The following is a 27081-nucleotide window of genomic DNA, read 5'->3' as shown; positions in this document are numbered from 1 at the left end:
CGCATGTTTCCATTGAAGTGTGTTCAGCTCCCGTTTTCTCTCCGTTTTCATGACACATCCTTTGTAGAGCTGTTCATGATTTATTTTGCTTGTTTTCTGTTAATTGTAGATAACACGTGAAAGGAAATAAAACCTGAAAGAGCGTCAGAAAAGCTTTTCATAGCCCTTTTACAACTGGTAGAATTTGATGTAGAAGGTGCAGGACTGATGATGTAATTAAAGTTGGCAGTTACTTCTCAAAGTCACAGGGTTGCAGCACCGAATTCCATATTGTTTCCCATAAAATCTGTTGAGCAGCTGTGCAGCGGCTGCTGGTTTGAAACTGGTTTGATTAACCTCAGGTGAGGGGTTCTAGGTACCCCCAAAGCAGTTCTGTTTTCACATCTGGCTGGTACTGCTCCAGCAAATGCGCTGCTTTCTGTGTCAGTGCAGGGGCCAGGTATTTCTGGAGAGTTTATTTAAGCTGTGGAGATGAGTTCCTGTGGGCTGTGTGATTCCTCAGTGCTGATAAGAGGTGTCAGGTCCCTCAGACAGGGCTCCAGCCAGCAGCAAAGTGGAGTTTGAGGTTCAGGAGCTGTCACTGGACAGAAAGGTGTGCAAAGCTCTCCTTGTTCTTGAAGGGCTCTATGGGCCATGGGTGGTTGACACGGGTGATGAATGGTGACTCAGGGGTTGTTCATTCCACTACCTGTGTTCTGGCTGTGTTTGGATAAACTTCAGCCTCATCTATTTACCCTCTCCCCCACTTTAATGCAACACTTTTGTTATACTTTGAGATTTGGGTACAAGTAGTGAGGGTTGATGGCTTAGATTGATCCTAATTGTGGAGAGGCAGTGTAAGGCTATGTGTATTTAGGGACAGGGTAAACCAGATCTGACTGAAGTGCAATGTGAGCTGTGATTCTCTCCCTGTTTAAGGGTGTAGTAGTGTCTGTACTCTGGAGGTTTAGGTTGCTAAAGGCAGTTAACCAATCCTTCCCATGGTCAGAGCAAGCTGACACTCAGATCTTTATAGGCCAAAGGTGAGGTACAAGGTGTGAGGCACAATAATGGATACTGGGCAGGTGTAAGAAGTTCTAGCAAACAGTGGCAAAATTGAGTTCGTTGCATAATAATTTGGCTGCTTTTGATTTGTCCAGGCCATGTGCAGAAGTAGGAATGTCTAATTATTGTGCCATTCACAAAAACCTGCTTGTCTGCATAAAACCAGTCCAGAATGTTTGTAATCTACTAGAGCATTAGCAGCACTGAGCTTTAGTAACTTGCTAATAATAATACTACACACTGGTTGTGTAACTCCTGAGCTGCTACCAACGGCTCTACACGTCAAAGTAATGGTACAAGAAAACAAAAAAAAAAAACTGGGACCAAGCTGCATTTCAAAAGCTTATAGCCATTAGGATTCCAATTTAAATGATTTTTGGATGAATGGCTCCTGAAGACGTCGCCAGCTTGACCAGTGAGAGCTGCTGGAAACACGGCTGCTCTCTAGGCTATCGATCCCAGTGCGCCAGGCAACGCGACCAACAAAGCAAGTGATGGGCAAGGCCTTGGTTCTGTCTTTGTTTGGGGGTAAATAGCTGTGTGATGCTGTGTGACTGTGGTGGTTTTCAGTTCCTTTAACCAAAATCCAATCCACCTAATAACGCCAGTCTGAACCAGACCTCGATCAATTGACACGTGACCTCATTCCCCTTGTCTTTACGATCCAATATCCTAACTGGGATGGTGGAGATGCATGGTGTAATCTTTCTAATTTCTGCATGTTTTGATTTTGTTGTGTCACTAGGGGAACGGGGAAAGCGGGAAAGGAGCTTTTACAGAAACAAATCAATTGCACACATTTTTGTAAATGCTCCTGGGCGATTGTGACATCTTTCTCTGCTGACTCATAGTTAATTCCTTTTATGGACCTTTAATGCCCCAGTAATGCCATAAATGTACTTAAGGTGGCTGATGTGTATAACTTCTACCGTTCCTCTAGGTTTGCAGAAAGTGTGATTGTTACTGTTCCAAACATTTGAGTACTTAGCAACAGAATTAAATGCTCTCATTCTAGGAATAACAATATATAAAAGAATTGACCAGCAGAGCAAAGCACAGTAAAATTCACACTGATGTTCAGCTGCTTTTATTTTCCCGTCTCTCCACCTATAAAATGGGTACTAATCCATTCCTTCTAATTTCCTTGGCCTCCTGTGTCTCCATGGAGTGCGAGAAAGAACTTACTGGCCTGTGTCATTGTCCAGGCAAAGTTTATACACAGCCACGTTGTGCAGGGAGACAGATTAACTGCAGAATGCCTCAGTGCTGGGGGCTTCTGACTGAACGTGTTCTCCACTGTTCCTAGGTGGCAGAAACTGCAGAAACCAACGAAATGGTCAATGGAGCTGCAGAACAGAGGACGAGTTCCAAAGAGTCCAGTCCCATTCCTTCCCCGACGTCCGACCGCAAAGCCAAGAGCGGCGTTCAGGCCCAGACTGCTGCAACCCTCCCGGCCAAAACGCAGGAGATCCCCTCGGCCCAGATGGAAGGCTTCCTACACCGCAAGCACGAGTGGGAGACACACAGCAAGAAGGCCTCCAGCAGGTACAGTGCCCCATGTGGAACACAGGCAGGGCAGCCAGGGCTCTGCCCAAGGTGGCACAGAACCATCTCCAGGCTCCTCTCAGCTCCCAGAGACCGCCCAGGCTCCTGTTGCTGTAGGGCTGAACACTGCACATGGGGAGCTGCAATCTGGAGATATTTGGTACAAAAGGCAGTGTTAGCCACATTTGTCAGGTGGAAAACTGAGGCAGAGAGATACCACAACTTTCCCACTCCACATGATGGATTTGTGGCAGTAGTGGGATTTGATTCCAGATGTCTTAAGTTGTACGTTACCACAAGAAAAGAAAACCACGTAGGTGTAAGTCTAGAAATGTTCATATTCTTCTGACATTTTCTATTTGCACATTACCACTTTCCACCTACTCTGTAATCTGTTCAGCATGAACAGAGGACTATTGGTGCACCATAGTCAGTTCCACTCCCAAGGAATGTCCTGCAGGTCTCAAACAGGCAGAACTTTGAGATTTGTCCGCACTGAAAAAGCTGACTGGAGTCCTTTGTGACCTGAGAGAGCTTTTGAAACTAGATTTATTACTTGGCTGACAAGGGAAATGTTCACAGCAGCTGCAGCAACATCTGTGGGATTTGGTAGGAGCCAAAACACTTGGCAAATCTGAGGTCTCAAGTGAGTGCAGCAGTACCAGGATTTTTGTGCCACTGGAGTTGTTCACACCAGACAACACCTTTGAGGCAGTGACAGCCACCAGTACCAGTGTCTGGGTATTCCTATTTCGAGTAATTGTTAATTTTCACAGTTGTATTAGAGAATGAGGTGGATGATGCCACTAAGAGTATTTGTGTCAATCAAGGATTTCACACACAGCCCGTTCGATTCCATTCATCATTTTGCAGCACAGTGAGAATTCCTTCTACAACAGAGTACTGCCATTAAAAAGGTCAATCATTTTCTGTCTCAAGAATGCAAAGTACCCAGTCTGCCAAACAGTCCTCTCAGTGTGAGGACAGGCTGATGTGCTCTCACAGGGAGCTCTGGGAATCTTGGTTCCCTTTGGCTTTTGTCTTGAAGCTGTGTTTCCATGAAAGAATTCCTTGTCTGCAGTTCATGGGACAGCATAGGCTGTATTCACATCCTCACCCAACCAATCTCCATTAACTTACAGAAGTAATGACATTTGGTTTCTCCAGTTCTGCAGGTGAGAGCATTGGATTTATAATTGCTCTTGTTGTTTCCCATGTCTCAAAGGTCATGGCATAACGTGTACTGTGTCATAAACAACCAAGAGATGGGCTTCTACAAGGACTCAAAAGCTGCTGCTTCTGGCATCCCTTATCACAACGAGATCCCTGTCAGCTTGAAGGACGCAGTCTGTGAAGTCGCGGTCGATTACAAGAAGAAGAAGCATGTGTTCAAGCTCAGGTAAACCTGGGGCAGTGTCCTGCCCTTGGGGAAGCCATGGTGGGTGTGTTCACTGGGACACCCAGCCAGGAGCTGACCATGAATGCTAACTGCAGCCCTGCTTTTCTGAGCAAGCTCTCTATCCCTGAGCTGTGTCTATTCATCAGAGCGAGCAAGCACAGGACAGTGCTGCAGTACTCAGAGCACTTTCATCTGGGACAGGACCAGATGTGTGTGCCTGCATTTCACAGTGCTGGGTTTTTCAGCTGCTCCCTCTGGAACTAGTGGAGAGCAGTGATTGTGGTTCTGCTCTTTTCCAAATCAAACCTCTTGTTTAATTTTTTCAGTGTGAATTTAGGAGACTGGTGAACACATCTCACATATTCAGATCTGGAACATACAGAGCATTTCACTCAAATGTGTGAAGACTTGTTGCTCAAAAGTTTAAAAAAAGGCTTTTCCTTGGGAAGCTCTTTGTTTTACTGAACATTATTCTAGTGCCAACAGTTAAAAAATATTTATTATTACACAGTTGTGAGGTAATCCTGTAAAAGAAGACTTACTTTATAAACTAATTGGGTCATGTATTCCAACACAGATGTTTTGGGGTTTTTTGGCAGAGCAGGGGTGGTGATGGTGTAATTTTATATTGGTACAGGAATCCTCTAAAGATCAGAGAATCCCTATCTGGGGAAAATTTGCTTTACAGAAAATATATGTGGAAATATATGGCAAATATTTAGGGAAATGTATCTTTCTTGAAGACAGGTCTGCAGCTGTGATTCATCCTTTGACTATTTTAAACCTCTCTGAATTGCTAATGGAAGTATATGCTGTTCCAAATCCAAAGTTAGGCAGAAAAACCAACTGCCCTTTTTTCCCAGTGCTCCATCATCTGCATCAGGCCCCTTGGTTACTTGCACGTAGATATTTCCTTTACTCAAGCACTGTTATTTTACTATTTAATCCTTAATTTCATTTCCTAAAGAGTTGTTAAAATGCTTGATTTTTGTTGGGAAAGATGGGGAAACCTGCAGGAGAGTTCCTGCCACCCCTGCCTCCTGCTCCTGCTTGTTCTGGTGATACTCAGTTGTTTTTTCATTTCTATGTATCATCACATACATTGTTAAATGGATCCCATTTAAACCACCTGAGTAAAATCAGCACAGGAATCACACAGAAGGGAGACTCTGGTGTTCACTGTGAGGAGAGGCAGCTGCTCATCACTAACACTCAGAGCAGGACCCCGAGGCAACACCACCACAGCTACAAGAGCAGAGCAGCTGCACAATTTTGCAGGATTTCACAGGAGCCATGAAAACTCTGGGTGCTGCCTGTGACATGAAAGCATTGAGTCAACTTTGATAATGTGTTTTGCAAAGGAGAAAAGATGAAAGAGCAAATACTGAGCCAGCAGCCACATGGGAACACCACCCTGAGCATGTCCAGAGCCCAGAGCTACTGTGTGCATGGCTGCAAGTTGTTGGGGGCATTTGGCAGTGCAGTCCTGTGTGCCTTGGGCTGCTCATGTGCTGGAGTCAAACAAGCAGGAGCTGAAGCCCTGTGACCACTCCTGGGCTAAATTTGTGATGGTGTTTTCTTTCCAGATTGACCGATGGCAACGAATACCTCTTCCAAGCCAAAGACGATGTAAGTGTGTTTTCCTTAGTTTGTTACTGTGCTCTCTGTGCTGCTGGGCCATGGGGAGAGGCAGCTGCTGAGAGCTGCTGTGCACTCTGTGTGTGTGACAGTTTTCACAGGGGTCTGAGGATGAGGGAAGAGACGAGAATGTTGACTCCGTGTTTCAGAAGGCTGATTTATCATTTTATGATATATATTATATTAAAACTATACTAAAAGAATTGAAGAAAGGATTTTATCAGAAGGCTGGCTAAGAATAGAAAAGGAATGATAACAAAGGCTCGTGACTGACTGAGACAGTCCGGACAGCTGGGCTGTGATTGGCCATTAATTAGAAACAACCACATGAGACCAATCACAGATGCACCTGTTGCATTCCACAGCAGCAGATAATCATTGTTTACATTTTGTTCCTGAGGCCTCTCAGCTTCTCAGGAGGAAAAATCCTAAGGAAAGGATTTTTCATAAAACATGTCTGTGACGTGTGTGGGTGATGCACAGGCCCAGGGCTGCTCAGGTACAGCCTCTGGGAGGTGTCTCTGGAGGGGCACAGCCAGGGGGATGAGCTGGGGCTGGTTTTCCTTGCATTTCCACTGGTGTCCATTCCATTGCACTGTTGTGGGAGTCAGAGGGGCGTGCTGGTTGTAACAGTTCTGTGCCTTTGGGGCTCTTGAAGGAGGAGATGAACACGTGGATTCAGGCCATCACATCAGCGATCTCTTCAGACAAAATCGAAGTGTCCCCGACCACCCAGAGCACTCCAGCCTCCAGCCGTGCCCAGACCCTGCCTGCCAGTGTCACAATAACCAGCGAGTCCAGCCCTGGCAAGCGGGAGAAAGACAAAGAGAAAGACAAAGAGAAAAGATTCAGCCTTTTTGGTAAAAAGAAGTGAATTCCATCTCCACACACTGCACTTCTCTGACCGTTCCAGTGGAATTCCAGCATGCGAGCTCAGAACCAATACGTTACTCTCTGTGCCTCATGTTCCTCAATGTGATTGACATTTTTTTATTTATAGAGCATTTTAAAATAAAAAAAAGCCAACAAAAAAAAAGAATCTAAAGTTACAAACGTATGAGGTGCATTGGGCAGCTTCTGTAGGAGAGGGAGGACCAGGTTTTGGGGGTTTGTTTTTGTTTGGTTTTTTTTTTTGGTTTTTTTTTTTTTTTTTTTTTAATGAAGTTAATGTAGATTAGATCTTAATATTTAAACTGTTCCTCAATTTTGTGAGGCTGTCTTGGAAAATAACCCACTCCTAGTGCTATTGGTATGCAAGGCAGCGGTGCTTTCGAATCTACTGTGCACACGAGAAACCAATAAACCAATGTACAAATTCTCAAAGGCATTCACTTCCAGTTAAGGTTGTTATGCTGAGTCCTGGCTAGTAGAGCCTTCCCCAGTAATTCTAACAGGAATTCAAATGGTAGTGTGTTCTCTTTGCTGTAACAGAGTGCAGGTTGACTCACAGCCCAAGGTTTGTTTAACACCACCCGAAGCGTCCCCGCATCGAGTACGACAGATAAGAATGTTGGTGTTCAAGATGGATTAACAGGCTGGTACAGTTTTAAATAAGCTGTAATTTCAAATTTCTTTTTTTTTTTTTTTTTTTTTTTTTGCCGAAATACATTATATTGTATGTTTCAGATAATTCTAGTACAAAGTATAATAAGACTAGATGTATAATAAACCCTTTAAAATCATCAATAAGTGTAAAAGTGGAACTGAAGCATTTACTGGAAAAGTAATGTTACTCAAATGGTTACTTGCTTGTCAGCTGCAGCACTGTGTGTTATAATTTTGCTACATTACCTTGCTCTTTGATACATAGTGTGCATTTCTGTCACTGTAACTATTGTAATGAAAAATTTTCATCTTACTGCACAATCAAAAATTACATTTAATAGGAATGAACTTTCAATGACTGGGCCTGTAGTCAAGAGTAGTACTGGAACTGGCTTTCAGTTGTATCGAACTGTACCTCTAGACTTTTACCCTATCTGTTAAATATATGCGATGTCATTAAATGCTTTTAAAACTAAATATGCTGGGTAAGTTTCTTATTTCATTTCTGACAATGTTAAATCATAATTTTGAAAGAGGATCAAAAATAAAGTTATTTTAAAATGTCATCTCTCCTGTGCACTGAAACTGATGTCTTCAAATGTAATTCCATTCTTTTGTGCGAAAGTTCATTCTGAAATAGTTGTTTTCTCTCTTCCCACTTTTCTTTCCCTTCACTTCCCACCTGCCCTCCCTTTTACCCTGCCTCCCAAATTAAGTGCCAAAAATAAAGAGAAAAGGAATTAAATTAATATTTTGGATAATATTCTGATATAGATACTTTTTGTGGGAAGTGAAACTGGCAGAGTGGATGGGAGTAAGCACATCAGAGGCTGAGCAATGGAGTTCCCTGAACATTTACCCAGTGGAGGTAAAGCTCCATGTCCCTGCTGGCAGCACAAGGACATCATTTTGAGTAAGCACCAGTCTCCAACTTCCTACCCAAGTGGAAGTGCTTACACTCAAGTGCTTACCTCCCTTCCTTACCTTGGATGCCACCTGGGGATCCATCTAATAGGAATAGCTCTAAGAAACTCAATATGTTTTGAACTCAATGAAATGTAAGGAGCCCAGGTTTTATGTATTGTGATTGTTAAAATCCACTGAAATATTAATTTTGGTAGAAAGCAGATAAACTGCAAACTCACATGTTTCCAAGTGACAGTTTCCTGAACATGTGACCAAAACTGTGTCTTAAAATACTTTCATGGAGTGTACAGTGATCTGAGTTTTTCTTGTTTTCCAAAGTTTTTGGTTACTAAACAATGGAGTATTTATGTACACAAGTTTTTACTCTGTAATGTTATGTTTTTCAGTCAAGTTATTAGTAAAATGTAGGCTAATACTGCTAGTATTGTAAATGTAAAATCTAATACATTAGAAAAAGCTGAAATTTAGCCTCATTAGAGACTATGAGACAATTTTCTGAGTTGATTAATGCACAGAGATGTTGATGCCTTACATATGTGTCACTTCAGCTGAGCTGGTGCAGTGAGCAGTGAGGCAGATGGATCTCGACAGCCTGGGGTGTGTGGTTCTGTAGTGATTTGGTTGAACGTTGCTTTTAGAGTTGTTTTCTTGTTTGTCTCACTCCTTACTGGAAGTTGTTCCCAAGAATGACTTGAATAAAAATCCTTTCTGCTTAGGGACTGACTGGAAGTTGCTGAGGAGCAGGAGTGAATCCCAGTAAGCCTTGGAGCCTCAGGGAGCAGTTTCCTTGCAGAGAGAGGTCAGGAGGAGCCTCCCCAGCCAGAGCCAAGTCAGAGAAGTCAGGTCAGTGCACACACCCGTGTGCCAGGGCAGGAGGGACAGAAGTGAGGGAATCTCTTGGACATGTGAAGGGAGGGGCTGCTGCTGGGAATACCAGGGGGAGAGGAAACTGCAAAGGTGGGTGATGGAAATGGGGCTGAAACTGGAGCAGGTTGTCACTCCCACTGGTGTCACCAGCTCAGAGGAGGCTGTGACACTTTCTGAATTGCACCGGTGACCGTGGCTGGACCGCTGGCAGATGGAATGTTGTTCCTCCTGGAGACTCACTGAAGGGTGAGGATTTCTAGTACAAGGTAACACATTACTGCAGCTGTTTTGTACCTAAGATGTGATATTTCCTCTGGAGATACTTTGCACAAGTCATACAGGACCTGAGAATTTTCAAAGAAAATTAATTAAGTCAAACTGCTTCCCAGCAGTGTTGCTTGTCATTGATAAGAACAGGAGTTGTCCTGCAGTCAGGTCAGTCTCCTTTTTTCCATCTTGGAGGGACCCTCATATCACATTAAAAGCTGAGGAAAGGTCTCAGAGGGTCCTTCCCATATCCAGGCAAATTGAGCACAAACCCAGAACTCTTTAGCCATCAGAATTTAGTATGTGTTGGTGGGAGGGTTTTCTTTTAGATTGATGCCAATAATCTGTCAATCCATCTGTTCTGCACAGGGAATATGCTCTGTGGTAGGGCTGTACTTTGTATGAGGAAGATTAATGGTAATGGTAAAGGAAAAGAAAGGAATTATCAATCTCTGTGCTGGTGAAATATTGATTTAGATGTTTTTTCCCTTCACCATAGTCTTCTTTCTTATGGTTGAGTTCTCAGACTTTAAATGGGTGCGGTCTTTCAGATTCTACCTTTGCAATAAATAACTTGCAGGTATAAGAGTTTTGCTACTTTCGGTGGCTGGGTTTTTGTTGTTGTTTGTTTGTTTTTTGTTTTGTTTTGTTTTCCCTACCTTTGCTAATCACAGGTGGCTGAAGAAATACCGAAACTTAAATCCTAATGAGGTGAAACAAACATTAAAAAAAATCAGGAAATCAGGCTGTGCTAAATCCCTGATTAACGTTAAGAATGAAATTAGTGGAAGCAGTGGACACCTCCTCCCTGTGCAGTGGAGGGCAGCCCCTGAGCAGGTGCTGTGGCTGTCCGGAGCCGGTGCGGTGCTGTGAAAGCTCTGCCTTGTGCCTCGCTCAGCTGCGGTGCCCGGGCGCCGCCCGTGGGCGCACCCGCCATCCGCAGTGTGTCATAATGCAGCACGGCCCGCCCGCAGGCACAGCACAGCCCGGGGCAGCCCCGGGACACGCCGGCAGGGACATGGAACGGGCTGCTCGGCATTCCAACACCTAATGGGATGAAAGGAAAGCGTTCTGTGCGTCCGTGCCTGCCGGATCCTCCCCTGCTCAGCACTACCCCCCAGCTGATCAGTGGTGGTGAACACCACAGCTACAGTGCAGCGTGAATACGCATTTTTCGGTGTCTGAAATATCATTTACTTTATATTCCAAAGTAAGGAATGTCGCACAATACTCTTTCTCTGTTAGATGAGACGCTGGGGTGGCTCATTGCGTTGTAACAGCGAAAATTATCTGGGCCTAACACAAATTTTGTTTCAAGTCTGTTGTTGCTACCGCTGTTCATCTCCTCCCACGCCCAGCTGAGCCAGAACTGTCCATGAGAGGTCACTGTACCCAGGGAGATCCAGGGCACCGCACACCGAGGGTGACTGGTGCACTCGAGAGAATGAAGAGCTCGGATCAAAGTCAGATTGCTAAGGAATTATGTAAACTCGTGGCAAGATTTAAACACGTCTCAGCTGAATCATCGTAGGAGGGAAGTTGAGTCAAGTATGGCAGCCAGGATACAGAAAGGTGAGGAGCTCCACCATCCTTGCTGTGGCAGGAAAAAGGAGATTCTGGGGGAAGATCAAGCTTTCTGCAGTGATTTGAAATCCGTCGCTGAGGCTCCATGAAGATGCGGCAGAAAGGCAGCCCCCAGGCTGGATGAAGGCAGGCAGTATCCCATGAGAGGGGGTCTGGGAGACCTTGGGCGACTATGTCAGAATGCAGAGGTTTTAAATCTTAACTTTAAAACCTCGGGGGTGGGTTTGGTCCATCTGCCATCCTTGCCGGTCCTGCTCAGCTCTGGGACAGCAGCAGCACCAATCTGTCACAGCTGGTCAGGACTTTCCCTCCAGGCTGGCTCTGGAAGGAGCCTGGTCTGCCAGGTCTCTCCAAAACGAGTGTGAAGATAGAAAAGGCTCCATTTTTTCTTTTCTCCTTTTCTCCTAACGCTGTTTCTGGCCAGATCCAAGCATTGCATTAATGCAAATCAGTATTTCTGCCCACAAGGGATAAGAGCTTAGAGCCAATTCCCCTGTTATGATTTTGTAGTTAAATTGTAAAATCACCGAGAGGCATCAGTCAGGATTGGATTAATGTAATGCCAGGCAACAAATAAACAGAACTAGATCACAGCTCCTGCTTCTGATCCCTCCCCTGAGTTATTAGGGATTTTATATAATTTTTTAAAGTATTTGCAGCTCAGATAAGAGGTACCAATTTTGAAATACCAATTAATATGCCATCTCTGTGCATCTGCTGCACATTCATCCATAAAAATATGAGTTATAAAGGCTATTTTGTGGAGCAGAGATCTAGGACATAAGACAGATGTTTCTGGGAGGGAAACCCGAAACCCTCAGTGTTCATTGTTAATCACAGCTCTTGGATATGTACAGAGTGGGCAGGATATATCACAGAGGATTGGAGTTCATTTGAGATGTGGTGCTTCCTGGCATCTTCTATAAAAACAGAAAACCAACCAACCAAAGAAACAAAAAAACCAAGCCCAAAGCCCTCAAAAAATGCAACAGCAGCAGCAAATTGTCCCTTCAGCAGAGTGGTGACTGTCACTCAGGTACTACTCATCCAAGGTGCTACATTAGTTGGCTTTTACATTTCAAATATAAAATAAAAAAGTAGTAAAGTCACAGGATATGTGTTCCCAGCCAGTGGGCTCCTTTCCACAATGAGGAGGAAAAATACTGCTGCTATTTTCAATTTTTATGTCTCTTTTAATTAAGTTTTAAAGCATTCATTTTTACAGTTATGTGAAATTGGTAGTATATTCAGACGACTCTTTTTTTAAACAGAAATGCCCTCTTTTAACTTAGGTTCACACTTTATTTTGGTTTGCAATGCTACTTCCATTCTCTTTGTGATGCTGAGGGTTCCAGAACCTGGAATTAACACCCAAAAAACGGCTTATGAGAGCATCCAGGATATTTATGTTGTGCTGACAGTGAACAGCAGGCTACAGCATTGAGGAACATTCTTAGCAACATGACAGCTCTTAATAGGAAAGTAATAATGCCATTTTTTGAATTGCAAAAAAAATACGACACAAAACCTCATGCTTAAATTAATTTAATTAATTCAACCACCATCAAAATTTACCAAATTCTTGAGAGTGTAGGTTATAGAAAAATGAATTAAACTGAACTTGTGCTAGTCCACATGTTTAAGGTTTTTCTTTGAGGTTTTTATGGGGTGTTCATTCATGACTAATGTACTTAATTGTTAAAATAATGATGATAATAATTTATAATTTTTTTCCAAAACACAGGATATAAATTTTCCTAAAGGGTTAAACACAAAGTTCAGCTTGACTGCCCTCGCCCACAGAGAAGTGACAGCCACTGCAGCAGAGGCTTGAAACTAGTTGGATAGGTGAAGAGCCCATCTATCATATTGACTAATTTTATTACGTAAATGAGATAATTAACAAAAAAAAAAAAAAACAAAAAAAAAACCAAAAAAAAAACAAAAAAAAAACCAAAAAACCAAAAAAAACCTGCGATCACCCTGAAGTTATTCCATTGAATAATACCGGGGCGGGAAAATTGGCCGGCATCGATCTCTTCACTCCCGTGACCCGGGCAGGACCAGAGGGAACGGCGGGAGCCGTGTCAGAGCCTGGGGGGGATATCAGGGAAAGGCTCTTCCCTCATTCCCTCAGAAGGTGCCGGGCACTGCCCAGGCTCCCCAGGGAATGGCCACGGTCCCGAGGCTGCCGGAGCTCCAGGACAGCGCTCTCAGGGACAGGGTGCGATTGTTGGGGTGTCGAGCAGGGCCAGGAGCTGATCCTTGTGGGTCCCTTCCACTCAACCCATTCCGCCATTCTATGATACAACAAAGTGCATGCGGTGAGGGGCTGCTGGGAAGGAGTTAAAAAACGTGAGTGCGAATTTGGTTGTATTCTGTGAGATTTTTGAAGACTATTGCGCACGGGGAGAGCAGAAAAATGGGGGGGTTTTGTCCCTAAATCTGCGTGTGCCTCGAAGGGGGGGCCGGATTGTGCCGGCCATCGCTGAAGGCTCCGCTGTGCCCTCAGGGCCGGGCCCCTCATGAGGGAGGGCGGGAGGAGCCTCGCGCCGCCGCCCGCGCGCGCCCCGTGAGGCGGGAAGGCGGCTCCGCCTCAGGGCCGGCGGCGTGAGGGCTCCGGCCGCGCCCCCGCCCGCCCGCCCGGGGCCGAGCTCCTGCCGGAGGGGGCTCCCGAGGCGCCGGGGCTTGTATTCCCCTGAGGGCGAGAGTCCCGCTGCCGTGTCCCGGAGTGCTGCCGGCGCTGTGACCCCGTGTGCGAGCGGTGGCCGCACGCCGCTCCTCGGCTCGGTCGGTGTGAGGCGTGTTGTGTGGGAAAAGGTATAGGGGTCGTCAGCTTTGGAATTCCCTCTTCCCCTCCGTCTGGCGCTGTGCACTGCAAATGGGTGTTTGGTTCTGCTCCTCTGAATCCTCTTCCCTGCGGTTGTGGCCTTGTGGAGTGAGTTTCTGGAGGGCTGGGTTTGGGCTCCTTGCAGTGATACTATGAAGCAGTGGATAACACAATAACATGCAGCAAACAAGCTCGACTGATAACGGTAATACGAATTCTGCTTTAGGAAAAGCAGAAGGCAAGAGAGAAAATGTGTTCCTTATAGTATCATTCCAAAGGATAACATTGAAAAAAAATAGGGGAAAAAAAAGAAAACATCCCCCCCAAAAGAAAACCCAAACAAAACTGCGGTCTCCTCTATCTCGTGGTGACCTAGAGTGTTTTGTGACTGAAAACGGGAAAATAAGATTGCCTTAATTACATAGTTGCTACAGACTCCAAAAAGAGAAAGTTTTCTGTTGCTGTGAGTGAGGAAAGGTGGGGTAATATTCCCATATTAATGCTGGGTGTTGTATGTGAGATGATATTGAAAGGGAGGGTTTGTGTGAGGACTCGGAGCACTGGATCCTGCTGAAAAGCCTCAGGAGCCCCCCAGACAGCCCAGAGTGGCCACAGCACCCATCCAAGAGCAGTTCCCCCACCCAAAGAGAGCTCCCCTATCCAAACAGAGCTCCCCTCATCCAGGCAGAGCTTCCCCCATCCAAGCAGAGCTCCCCCATCCGAGGAGATCTCCCCTCACGGAACGAGAGCTCCTCATCCAAGCAGAGCTCCCCTTATCCAGGCAGTCCCTTTGCATTTTAAACACAGGTGCGGCTCTAGCGCACGGGTGTTGCGTTTTCTTCTCTTCCAGCCCTGGCCCCGAGGGTAGATATGCTAGAAAGAAGAGCGCCCAGGAAGCTTTGTGCGGGAAGCCAAGAAGGTGCAACACGGGAGACGCAGCGGGGAGACTTTGGCAGGTGGTGCTGGTGACGCACAGAAGTTACTTTGCCTTCGGAAAGAAAAAAAAGCCGGGCGTGCTGCTTATGTAGGTGTGTTTTCGTGCCCCCGGGAAGTTGCCCGGGTCGCGCAGCGGCGGCGGAGCGGCGGCGGCTCGTCCTGGGCAGCGGCGGCAGCAGATGATGGTGGCGGCGCGGCGGTAGCGCGGCGGCATCGGCGGCATCCCGCATCCGCGGATGCACGGCCCAGCCCCATCCCCAGCCCCGTCCCCATCCTCATCCTCATCCCCGCGCGGAAGGGACACCTGAGGCTCCGGCAGGCGGGCGGGGATCGCCGCCGTTCGGAAGGGAAGAGCGTGCCGGGGGAAGGCGGGCCGGCGCTCGGCTGTGTGTGCCGGTGGGCAGGGGGCTGGTTATCATGGCGGATCGGACGGCTCCGCGCTGCCAGCTCCGGCTGGAGTGGGTGTACGGCTACCGGGGCCACCAGTGCCGGAACAACCTGTACTACACGGCAGGGAAAGAGGTGGTGTACTTCGTGGCTGGAGTCGGCGTGGTTTACAACACCAGGGAGCACAGCCAGAAATTCTTCCTCGGGCACAACGATGATATTATCAGGTAAGGGGGCTGACTTCTCTGGTGGTGGGGTGGGGAGGGGTTTAAAGGGAAGGGAGGAGAATGTAGTGCTGGCAGAATACCCCCTCCTGGCCTCTTTCAGCTCGGCTTGTACCTGCCGTTTTAGAGCAGCTCAGATTTGTTAGCAGCAATCTCTGCGAGAGCTGAATCTCTAGATACTGTTGATTATCATTATTTTGTAGCAAATCTTGAAAATATTGCCATAATAACGGAGGGAAGGTTCAATTTTTCTATTGCACTGCACCAAAAGCAAAGTGCTTCATTTCAGCACTGGAAAGATCTCAGTGCAACAGTGCTGCAAAATCGTGGTTCCAGTGCCTTGACGTTTCCTGAGCTGGGACCCCAGCTCATCAATTCTGACCTCGTGCAGAAGGCAGGTGCAGCTCTCCTCGCCCTCAGCAAATCCCAGCATGAGAGTGCCATAAATCTGACACGTAGCTCAAGCTAACCTGGTTTTAATATCCAGAAAATGTAAATCAAAATCAAATTCAGCTGTTTGCACTCCAGGCAAACAATTCCAAGCATGCTGGTGCAAGATGGCCAGGTCTTGCTCCTCATCTGTCCACTTCATTGTTCCTTTCTCTCACATTCTGCCTGAGAAGTGGATTTAATTGGTATTTTCATCCTACAGAAATGCTGATATTTTTACTGCACCTCCCAAAATAAAAATGCAGTTACAGTGTTCAAGGTAGTCTTTAAAAAAATCTGTCCAGAATGCAGAAATTTACATCAGTAAAACAGAAAATTAATGTAGCTACTACTTGATGAGAGAAATGTGAGCCTAGAATATCCTCAGGAAGGATGTTGCCTGGTGATGCCACTCCTCTGAGCACAGCGATGTGCTGCCCTCCCTGCTCACCCAGTTCAGCATGAATGAAGCGTTTCCTGCATGATGTGAAGCCAGAACAGTCCCAGGTGACTCATGGTGTGGGAGTGCTGTGGAAGCATCTGCTGCAGCCAGAGTTTTGACACTCTGTAACCAAACCACACAATTGTCACACAATCCTTGTTTGCAGAAAGCCTTCCACTTTTCCCAGGAAGAGCTTTTGGCTGCTGTGGATCCCCGTAGCAGCCTTCTCCCCCTCTCTAGGATTTCATCAAGTACAGTGCATGTGCATCAAGGTTTATTTTGGTTCCAAAGGTATTATCAGCTCCAAAAGGCTGCTGAAAATAGATGCTGGGCTGCTCAGAGAAGATTCAGTGTTTTGGAGACATCTGCAGGATCATGAAATTAAAAGTTTTGCTTGTTGTGTGGACGTAAAATTTGATACACTTTGGTACAGGAAGTGTAATCCATGTAGGTAGGGAGTTGTGTGCTTCTGTGCTTATGTTTGAATTGTTATTATAACACCTGACAGCACCCCCCTCCCCAAACCCAATGTATTGTACAGCTTCTGTACCCTTTAGTTTGAGACCTGTCACACTGGGAGTCTGCTTTTGGCAGTGTCATGTTTAGAAAGCACAACTGGGATAGAAAGAATTGATGTCTCATATTTGTACTTTGACACTGCCTGTTGGGCTCTTTAAAGGAAACCAGAGCCATGTGTTCAAACTGTTGTGTCTTGAGGGACTTGCTGAGTGTCCAACTCGTGTTTTGGAAAGATGGGTTTGGTTTCTGATCTGCCACACCATCAGAATTCTGGTGGCAAACTGTATTTTCCACAAAGGATGAAACATTTGGGTCCAGAAGACCTGAATGAGCAGAAGCCAAGAGCAGCTCATGTCAGCTCTGAGGGGGCAAGAGCTGTTGCTGTCACCACGTGGGGTTTAAGGAAGGACAGACTGCCCAGACTGCTGCTGGAATATTCTGTTGTTGGCACCAAGGCATTGGTGGCTGCCTCCTTTGCCACTGGTGCCCTGTGCAGTCCCTGCTGATGGAATTCCCATCACTGTCAGCACTTCAAGTAGATGATGCCTTGTGTGGTCATTGCTGATATCACTAATAGGTGTGGGAATTTAAATTCTCACATTTTAAGCTTCACAGCTCTCATCCATTTGAGATGAATGGATGAATGTACTTATCCAGTTTTTCTGGGTTTGTTGGGATTTACTTGCTTGAGACCAGCTTCTAAACAGCAGGGTGTGCATTGGCAGTCCAACAGGTTGTCATTTCCAAAGAGGTTTGAAACACTGTTTAAAAAAGAAGACTTGGATTTTGGAAAATACCCTGAATCACTGAGACCGGGAGACCTTCAAGTGGGGAGATCTTCTGTTTCCAAGGACTGCTGTTATCTCCTTCTGTGAATTTTTTTGTGTTTTTGTGAATGCTGCATTGTTGAAAAAAAAGATGAGAACCCCACAATTCTCAGAAGTAATATTGTGTGTTATCTTGAAGTGTTTACTGAAGTCATGAGAGGGGATGTTTGTCCTTGGTGGAAAGGGCAGGTGTGTATGTTTAAGATGTTCTCCAAGATTAATAGTTCTGTCTCTTGTTTTGCATCAAGGTAATGCAGCTGGACATAATTTAGTTTGGGCTAAAGCAGAGCAGAAAGTATTGGATTAAATGTTATTGTATTGGAGAAATGCCTTTTTTCCAAGATTCCCATTTGAAAGGCGAGTTCTGCTGTACAGGAACTGAATGTTCTGCACTCAGCTAATAAGGTCGATGTTCCAGCAGGAACAAGGGAGCTCGGAATTGTCCTGTTTTCTGTGCAAAGCCACACCAGGCGCTGGGCTTCCAGTGCCTCCTCCTTCGACTCCAGGAGGAGAGGAGGCCCCGAACCACTGATTTAACCTTTCAGTGAGCCCTGCTTTGCAGAGGAGTTTGTGAGAGCATTGGCTGTGACAATAATTGAAAACTCTCAAAAGAACAGATTTCCTTACTTTAATATTGTGCATTACTTGTAGGACAGTAATGATCAGTCCTTGTTTTTCTCTCAATTAAATCTTGGAGGCAGTTCTTTCTTATATTTTTCTGCAATTTGTGCATGTAAAAGCCACAGCAAACAGCAAAAATAAGAATATAACCCATTGAGATACTTCTCACTATCACTTAAAATACAACTGATTTTATTTCTTTCTGCAGAAGTCGTTTGTGAACAGAGATTCCTAACCCTGAGAAATTTTTCCTGTGGTGTAGTGACAAAGTTATTTCTCCCTGTTCTCTAGTCCCAAGAATTTCTGCAGAATTGAGAATTGCCCCGGATATGTTCTATTGTCACACACCCTGGTTCTTGTGGAATCTGATATTTTGTATGTCGTGCACTTACAGAAGCAGGTTTGCATCCTGGCTGCCTCCATGCCGGTCTCTGCGAGGCACCAAGCCTGCTGCCCCTCCCAGGTCACTGTATCCCTGCAAAGCCCTGCTGTTATCCATGGATTGCAGGGCTGCTGTTTATGTCGGGCTGCTCACAGCTGGGATTTATCAGAACATTGCTCAGTGTGCTGGGGGTGCTGCTGTGTGACAGACTGGGATTACAGCGGGGATGGGATTTCCTGGGCTGTGGGAGCCACTGAGGCCTGGACTGCTCTCCACAAGGGTCGTTTCAGGAGACTGGATGTGTGTCAGGATGGGGATCTCTGCTCTTGTGCTCTGGGGAAAAAAGGAGTGATATGCTTCAAGCAGTGTTGTGTATTGCTGACCACAGTAAATATAATTCTGGAACTTCTGATTTGCAGAGCTATGCAAATCAAAACCTCAGAGACTGAGGATCTGAATTGTACATTAATATTTTTTATTTAAAATTAAGTGTTATAATATCTCTGTTTATGCTTATTAAGAGACCTAAAATACTTTAAATTTCTGTTATGCTTATTAAGGGATCTAAAATACTTAAAATTTCTGTTCAGTTGCCACCATATGGAAGGTGACAGCAGGTGTTGGTTGTAGAACGGTGTTCAGGTTGCTGTGGTTATTGTTTATTATCAGTGCATGAGAGCTGCACTGCCTGCAGCTTGGGCTAACCCTGGACTTCAGACTCCCCAGGTGACCCCACAGAAGTGCTGAGATTCAGTGAATAAAAGAGATTTTGGGAGAGATTTTCAACAGCAGAAATTCCAGCCCTGTTTCATGGATGCTACACTGGTGCATCCACCGAGCCATCCAAACTTAACAGGCATGGCACACTGGGGGTGAAGCAGGGTTGTGGGAACTGTTTTGAGGCAGCAAGTTGTTAAATGAGTTTTGTATGGAAGGAATTAGTTCCCCATAGATACTCCTCTAACCAGCTTGTTGCTTCCTTTGCTTTCAATGCTGGAAAACCTTGGGAAAATGTTGTTTATTCCATGGAGTTCCAGTGGCCTCTTTTGCATCTACTTGAGAGCTGTGCTGTGCTTAGGTTTGAAGTCTTTATCAGGGCGTGACCTGCTATAAATTGGTTTCTTAAATATCTGTATTAATGCATCAGATGTGTTGGAATATACAGTCACAGGATCTTATTGAAAGTGATTTAGAAATACTTAGATCAGTTAAAAGTGGAGAGAAACTCAGCAGGCATTTGTCACTATGTGTTGATGAGAATGGTCATCATTTATCCACAGCCTTTAACCAGAGCAGTCTAACCCTAATTTTTTCTACATTTTTAAATATTTCTTATGTGTTAAGACTCTGCATTTTTTAACTTATTTCAGCTTGATTTCAGATGGCCAAGAGTCGTGATGGTCAGGTAGTTGTGTGTAATCACTCCTTACCAGGATGAAAACTCACAGAAAATATTTTCATATGAGTTAACTTAATTTCAAATTAAAAAAATTAAAATCTACAGCTCCAAATATTGGAATGCTTCTGTGTGAAAGTAGGAGGGGATTGGAGGTCTGTAAAAAGGTCTTTTGGTGATTTGCCAAGTGCTCAGGTTTTTGGGAATTTTAGTTGTTTTCATTACTTAAGGCAAGGGCTTGCTTGTGGTATTGGCCTGACTTTTCCTATCCTTTCGTACTGGGAATTTTGGTAAAGAGCAAAAATGCCTCCTTTTCTTCCCACCTAAAAACTCTTCTTTGGAACATCAGCTTGTTTTTCATGAGGTGCATTTCTACCCCAGGAACATTTAGCTGTGTGTGTTGGCTGTCCAAGAGACACATTGAATTTAAATTCCCTTCAGAGCTGGTATTTATACAGGCCTGGGAACAGACCCCTAAAGCTTTAGGGAGGCTGATCTCAAGGCTGAGTGTGTGTTGATGTCAAGCTCCTCTAAGTGTTCCAGCAGCACAATGAGCCTTGGTGTGCTTGACGTTACTGCTGGAACTTCTGTGGGTGCTGGCAGTGAAGTTTGTTCTTTCTTCTCTGACAGATGGCTGAAAATTCACTAAAATGATGGTAATTAAAACAGAACATAAAATAAAGGTTACTCTCAGAGTGACACAGCAACCCTGTTATTTTGGCTGCCTAACACTCCTTGGTACAAAAGATTTTACTGGATTTTTTATGAGGAATTTTGAGTGCCTCCATTATTTTAGCAGACTTGAATGTTCAAGGCATAACCCTACATGAAAATTACTGACTGGCACTGCAGTTTGTATGTAGTCATACTAACATTGATGCCTCCACATGAAAATTGGGGATCTATTCATGCCAAATGTCTGCTTCCTCATCCTCAGAAACTGTTACCCACGTGTAGACAGAAATATTGAAAGTATCACTTACTGTGGTGATACTTTCAATATCAAGGCTGGAGCCCTTTTGCTTTCACCCTGACTTGGAGCACAGGCCTCCTTCTCTGTATGCTGGGAGCTCTGTAACTGCAGGTTAGTCACAGTCAGCTGCTGTCTGACCAGAAAAGGTGTTAAATGTAAATTTCTTTAACTTTTCCTTTCATCTCTCTAGTGTTTGAGCACTGATTGTAAGGTCCTCAAAGAACCCTTTGGCTTCTCCCAGTGCTGGAATCTATGATGAGGGAGAAGTTGATCTGTGTCAGATCAGAGACGAGGCCACTGGGATCTGCTCTGTGGCCCTGGTCACACCAGTGCTGGGCATGTACAAGTGTGGCTGCACCTAAATAAGATTTTAGCAGATCTACAGCAGGTTCCTGATCCCTCTAGGATTCCATGGGATTCTCATCTGTTTAGAAATTATTTATTTAAAAAAATATAAAAATTGAAATGCTGTTTGGTCAAACTGCTCTTTCTTAATGGCTGTAAAACAAGTTTATTGTATTCAGTTGTGTTCCTGATTCAAGGTCTCATGCAGGTGCAGTGATTGTTGCATATGTGCTGGCCTTTCACTTCCATGAGGGATTTGTTTGAGTGTTTTAAAACACGTGGCATCTGAGAGTGGCCACAAGCATCTAAAAGGATATTAAATGAGTCTTTATGAGAGCTGTCTTCAGTTGAGAGAGCCATTTTAAAGCTTTTGCTTGTCAGACTGAGGAGGTTTGTGTGGTTGTGTCTGGGATCTGAGGCTGCTTTAGGAGGGGCATCTCTGCTGCACTCCTTATAATGCAGTCCCTCCTTCCCAGGAGGGGAATAAATAATGGAACTGCCTTTCCCCAGGGAGCTCTCTGGGGTTGGGTTGGGTGTGTGGCTGTGGCCTGGCACTGAACTGTCACCTGCCCTGCTTGGGCTGGCTGTGTACACTGCATTCTAATACCAGAACCAAGTTTTAAAGAATTGCACCTGGGCTATGGGGCTGCAAAAAAGAGAATTTTACAAAAGATACTCAGAACAAGTAACCCACATAAGTCCTAGACAGGAATAAGAACAAGGAGCTGTAGTAGATAGGGTCAGGCGCTCGGAAAATCTCGCGATGTCACAGAAAGCAGCAAGATTCCTCTCCCCCTAACGCCTAGTGATAAGAAACCACCCAAGAATGTAGTAATTAGCAACATTAGTGACCTTCTACTCCTTACTAACATTAGTAACCTTCTACTCCTTACTAACCAATTACAGTAAAGTAAGACCCCCTGACGTAGAAAAAAAACTTTCCCGAGTATAAAACCTAACAAGGCAAGACAATAAACGCCTTTAGACCGTCCACCACACTAATGCCTGCGTGTGTTCTTAGCCCAAGTGACCCTAGAAAGTTTAAGTCGCCTTGCCTTGCATCAAAAAGCAACAAGTAGCCCACTCAAATAAATTCCAGACAGGAATTCTGCTGTATCTTCTTAGCTACACGTTGGGTTAATGTCACTCCATGGTCTGGCAGCTTTCATTAATTGTGGCCATAAGGAATATTTCATTGGGACTTTGCAGAAGATGCACAGCAGAGCACTGTGACCTTCCATATGCACTCCCCTTCTCTTCTTTGAGACTGGATGAGATTTTTGATTGCTTCATGTTGTTAAATATTGGTGTTAAAAATGTTCCTTTTCCTTTAATAATCACTTGGTTTCTGTATTACAGGTCATGTCACTCAGAATGCACTCAAAATTTTGGGGGCCTTCTTTTGGATATGAAACTCTTTGGAATATAGAGTTTGTGATATAATTGTATCACAGATCTCCAAATAAATATTTCAAATTAATTTCAAATGAAAATTTGACATTTCCTATTGTGGCGGAAAATTTTGGCACAGAATAAATTAAGAGAGGTAATTCCCATTATTTCTCTTCCATTAACTGAAGGAAGAACACATTTTTTAAAGGAATCTACACATCTGTTTTAGGCTCATCTTTCTTCCATCTTATCTCCTCTGGCAAGGACAGTTCAGATTATTAAAAATTCTCCTTTTATCCTTTTAAATTCTCCTTATATTCTTTTAAAAATCACCTTTCATAAATTCAAGTCCTCCCTGGCAGAACACTAATACTTTTGTAAAAAAAGCAATTTTATAAACAATTTCAATCTTAATAAAATGGATATAAAGTAATTTCTTCCTTTGAAATAGAATTTAGCCAAGAACATGGAATTTTGAGAGCTTCATGTTTTTTGTTAGTTTTATTTTCCTATTTAGTTTTCCCATGGCTTCTATCATTTTCAGATTTAATTTTTTTCTCCTTTAAGGAGATTGAGTTCATGGAAAGAGAAATAAAATACAGCATGAAAAATGCCATTTTAGTTTTGTTTGCAGAATGAGCAGAGTGCAGACACATAAAGGAACCCTCACTGGCTCTTGGCTGCTCCCTTCCCAGGGAGAGCTTGTCCATTGTAATTCTTCCCTTAGGTTTGTACTGAGGAATTAGCTGGGATATATCTTTTGTCTAATCTGGCATGGGTGAAAGAATGAAGGGGAATGGATATTTAGCTCAGGAAAACTGTAATAGAATAGAAAAACAAATAGATATATAAAGTGTTCTCAAGGACATGTGAAGCCTCCTTTAGGAGCTTGTGATTTTTACTGCTCTGAAAGAATTCAGGATCTCCAGGCAGCGATGCAGGGACCTGTTTCTCTGGCCCTGCACAGCACCAAGTGTGTTGCTATTTCCCACTCCTGGCTGGCTGCCATGGTGTGGTTAAACCTGGAATTCTGCCCAGCCCTGCTGAACGCACTCCATGAGCAGATTTGATTGGAATTAAATCTTACCTGCGGCTTGTGCTCCGAGATCCTGCTCAGCCTCAGCCTCCAGAGCACAGGAGCCACCAGCAGGGACAGGCCAGGGCCAGGGAGGCACCAGCAGAGCCATCCTGTGTGTGGCAGGGCAGGGACAGGGAGGCACCAGCAGAGCCCAGGGCAGGGACAGGGAGGCACCAGCTGAGCCATCCTGTGTGTGGCAGGGCAGGGCACTGCTCTGGGTGCTGCAGGAGGCTCAGGGCATGAGCAGGGAGATGTGCTGTGCTCTCTACTCGAGCCTGGCAGCTGGGGCTGAACCTGCTCTGTCCTCTCTCTCTCCCCCCCTGTAACATCCCTGAGAGCATAAGCTAGAGGAAAAACCCCAAGTATTAGCAAATGACAAGCAGTAAACCAGATTATAACTGCCTGAAGCTACATGCTGCCAGGCAGTTACATAATGGCAAAAACTCTTCAGCATCCCCTGCAGCACTGAGCCTAAAATACAGCAGAAAGGGCTCTGATGAGCCCAGCTCTCTGAGGTTTCCCTGAGAGCACAACTCCAGGTTCCCAGTCTCTGCTCTGAGGAGTTGGCTGAGAAACCAAGAGAAAAAGGGAAATAATAGTAATAGGCAAGAAAATGAATCACAGTGCTTACATAAAAACACAGAAATGCACAATTCCATGTTTGTTTACATAACTCCTGGTATTAGTCTCACAAAACAGAAGTTTAAAAGGCATTTTTTGGATCAGGGTAATCTCCCTTAAATATAGCAGGTCATGGATTTTGGTGGTCATAACTTCATATGTGTCTGTGACTGGCTGCACATCCACTAAAACACAGGTAAAATTAATAACTGGTTGGATAATTAATAATCTTAAATTGCATTAAAAGACATGTTTGAATAATAGGAATGGTCCTATATTCTGAGGGTGCCTAGTGCAGCTGGTCCTGTGGAAGGACAGAGAGGCTGAAGGGGTTTGTGAGCATCTTTTCAAAATGCCTGATGAGTCTTTCAGTGGAACAGGAGGGTTGGTGAGCACTTCCAGTGACACTTTCCTTCTTCAGAAATGTAATACTGAAAGTTTTACTTATGGAAAACATGAATTTAACAAGATGGCATAACTTTCTATTTGAAAGTTGCTGTATTTACATTTGATAAGAGTTCATTTTGAAGTCACTGTAAGGCACTCCCATAAACATGACAAGTTCCTGTTGAGTTGGGTTTGGATGTGGCTTGTGGGCTTTGAACAGTGTCAGGTGTTTGTGTGGTTTGTTTCCAATGTCTGGCTGTGGTGCTCCTTGAGACCTCAGGGTTCAGGACCTGAGCTTATTCCACGTGCAAGGGCAGCTTTCCTCAAACCTCTGCCCATTGCTGCCTAAAATAAAACTGAATAGAGGTTCTGAACCTTTCCCCTCCATGTTTTACCCCAGCCATCCATTTTGTAGCCAGCACAGAAGGGAAGTTATCTGATTCACAGAACTTGCTAAATTCCCAGACTCTCTCCTCACTTTTTGCCATTTCTCTTCCCTTTCTGAGGAGTTACCACAGACGTGATTTTGCTTTCCAGCCATGGTGATGACTCTGTGGGCACTGCCTTATGAGGGAACATATGAATTGCTCTGTTACACAGATGGATCACTCTAAAAGCTTGGAAGTAAACTAATCTTCCATTCTAAAATTTCGAGAAAATGAATTTCCAGGGCTTGTTTGAGTGCTTTGGTGGGAACCAGGGTGTGGATCTTTAACTTCCCAGAGCCTGGTGGATGCACGAGTGTGACCAGGCATGTGAGGAAATCTCAGATCTGCATGGGAGATGGGTGACAGCTATTTATTTCTGCACAGGCCTATTTTAAGAATATTGTAAATCTGAACAGAGAGTCTTGTTCTCTGAGAGCTGGCCTTATGTGAGATAAAACATTTTCCTGGAAGGGAGCTGAGAAAGCAGCATGCATTTGTCTGTGTCTACACCAGTAGAACTTCACAATTGTGTCTTCATTGCCTGTTGGACCAGGTGAAGGGTCAGAAGAGAATTTAAATAAGGAATAGCAATGTACTGTGTGTTTCAACTGAGGACAGACTTATCTAATTGCTGTTAAATAAGTCAGCTCTTCAGAATGCCCTGATTCCTGCTGTATTAAATATTACTTGAATGTGTATTGCATTTCACATATTCCCTGTGGTATCTGTTGTTTTTCGTTTCCAATCTGTGGGACTCCCCACTGCTTAGGGGTAAATGTTCTTTTACCTTGTCATTTAGTTTGGCAGCAGTTAGTTTATACAGCATGACAGTCACTGCACTGCACACATTTCTGTCCTGCTTTCTTCCTTCCTAGAGATACAACAATTTGATCAGCCTGAGCCCCTCAAAACTGAACATCTGCTGCAGCTGTCACAGGCTGCTATCAACAGAGCTGGAGTTTCTGTGATCCACCTCAGCCATTGGCAGGATTCTGTTCTGGGTTTTTAAATTTATGTACACGCATAAATACATATACATACATAAATATAAATATATATATACATATAAATATATAAATAAATATATATATATATATATATAAAAATTATGCAGTATTATATAATGCATAAATAGAAAAAATTGGTATTTTTGGCTTTCAAATAAATTGTGGACTAAATTTCATTACATAATTACCTCTGGAGGAAGCAGTGGGGACTGATGTCCCTTAATTCCATTTATGAATGGACTGCTCTTAATCCTGGACTTGTTAAGCAGTTCATAGAATTGTTCAATATTGGCACATCTGAGCTTTTTCTGAGTGCTGGCAGGAATTTAGGCTCCTAGGAAATGTTTCCAGTAAAAAACAAAAAAAAAATTTCTTGCATTGTGACAGGAGAGGTTTTTCCTTCTAGTATGTGACAGAAATTTAAAAAAGAAAAAAAAGGTGAGAGTCACCAAAAAAAGCAATTGCCACAACCATGGTTTGTTCTTTGGGGCCTGGGCTGTGGCTTTAGGACAACATGCCCAAATGTGTTAAAACAGAAGAGTTTCACTGCATGTCAGCATGAATTTAAGGCATCAGACCTTGCATTGTGCTCAGGAGGTCCTGGGGAGTTTTAGCTCTTCATTTCTCTCATCTGAAGGCAGACTGTGGCATTTCAAATGTCATTTTCAGTTATGTCCTGCACTGGTTGTTGCTGTGGGAATGTTAGCATACTGTTTCCAACATGCTGGATTGCAGTTTTTCTCCTGGCTCCCTCAGTCAGTGAGGTGGAACTGCTTTGCTGGTACCTCTGGCATCCACCCCAAAGGGGAGAGTTCCAAGGGAATGACAAGTCAGGTTGGTCTCCTGTTTTATTCTTGGATTTCCCATGGATGTGGGGCTCCCCACCCTTGGCTGTTCATGCAGTATGCAACACCTTCCACCTCTCTCACCTTCAAAATGTGAGCTGTGGTTTTGATCAGCTCTTCCAGAAACCAGCAGAAGCCCTGGGCAATTTGGTTCACAGAAAAATTTGTCAGCATCTCATACATTCTGAACATAAAC

At 44.4% G+C, this 27081-nt stretch overlaps 2 protein-coding genes across 11 annotated transcripts in view; both read left to right on the top strand.

Moving 5' to 3' along the window:
- SPTBN1 (spectrin beta, non-erythrocytic 1) overlaps positions 1–7737 on the top strand; it is a 115912-nt gene extending 108175 nt beyond the window's left edge. For all 5 annotated transcript variants that reach the window (XM_058021590.1, XM_058021591.1, XM_058021593.1 and 2 more), the window contains exons 33-36: positions 2351–2589; positions 3815–3988; positions 5575–5617; positions 6285–7737. In XM_058021590.1, the coding sequence (XP_057877573.1) occupies positions 2351–2589; positions 3815–3988; positions 5575–5617; positions 6285–6500 (672 nt within the window). In that variant the 3' untranslated portion in view covers positions 6501–7737. The remainder of the gene's footprint in view (positions 1–2350; positions 2590–3814; positions 3989–5574; positions 5618–6284) is intronic.
- A 5080-nt stretch (positions 7738–12817) lies between these two features.
- Positions 12818–27081, top strand: part of EML6 (EMAP like 6) — a 93427-nt gene continuing 79163 nt past the window's right edge. For 4 of the 6 annotated variants that reach the window (XM_058019866.1, XM_058019863.1, XM_058019865.1 and 1 more), the window contains exon 1: positions 14002–15196. In XM_058019866.1, coding sequence (XP_057875849.1) covers positions 15000–15196 — 197 coding nt within the window. In that variant the 5' untranslated portion in view covers positions 14002–14999. Of the gene's footprint in view, positions 13172–13542; positions 13637–14001; positions 15197–27081 lie in introns of those variants that run through there. The other 2 variants (XM_058019862.1, XM_058019861.1) reach the window with 2 other exon arrangements.

Source organism: Melospiza georgiana, chromosome 3 (genome assembly GCF_028018845.1).
Source record: "Melospiza georgiana isolate bMelGeo1 chromosome 3, bMelGeo1.pri, whole genome shotgun sequence".
In the NCBI taxonomy this organism is placed as follows: Eukaryota; Metazoa; Chordata; class Aves; order Passeriformes; family Passerellidae; genus Melospiza; species Melospiza georgiana.
Note: the sequence above shows the minus strand (reverse complement) of the source record. Positions and strands in the feature narration are given on the sequence as shown.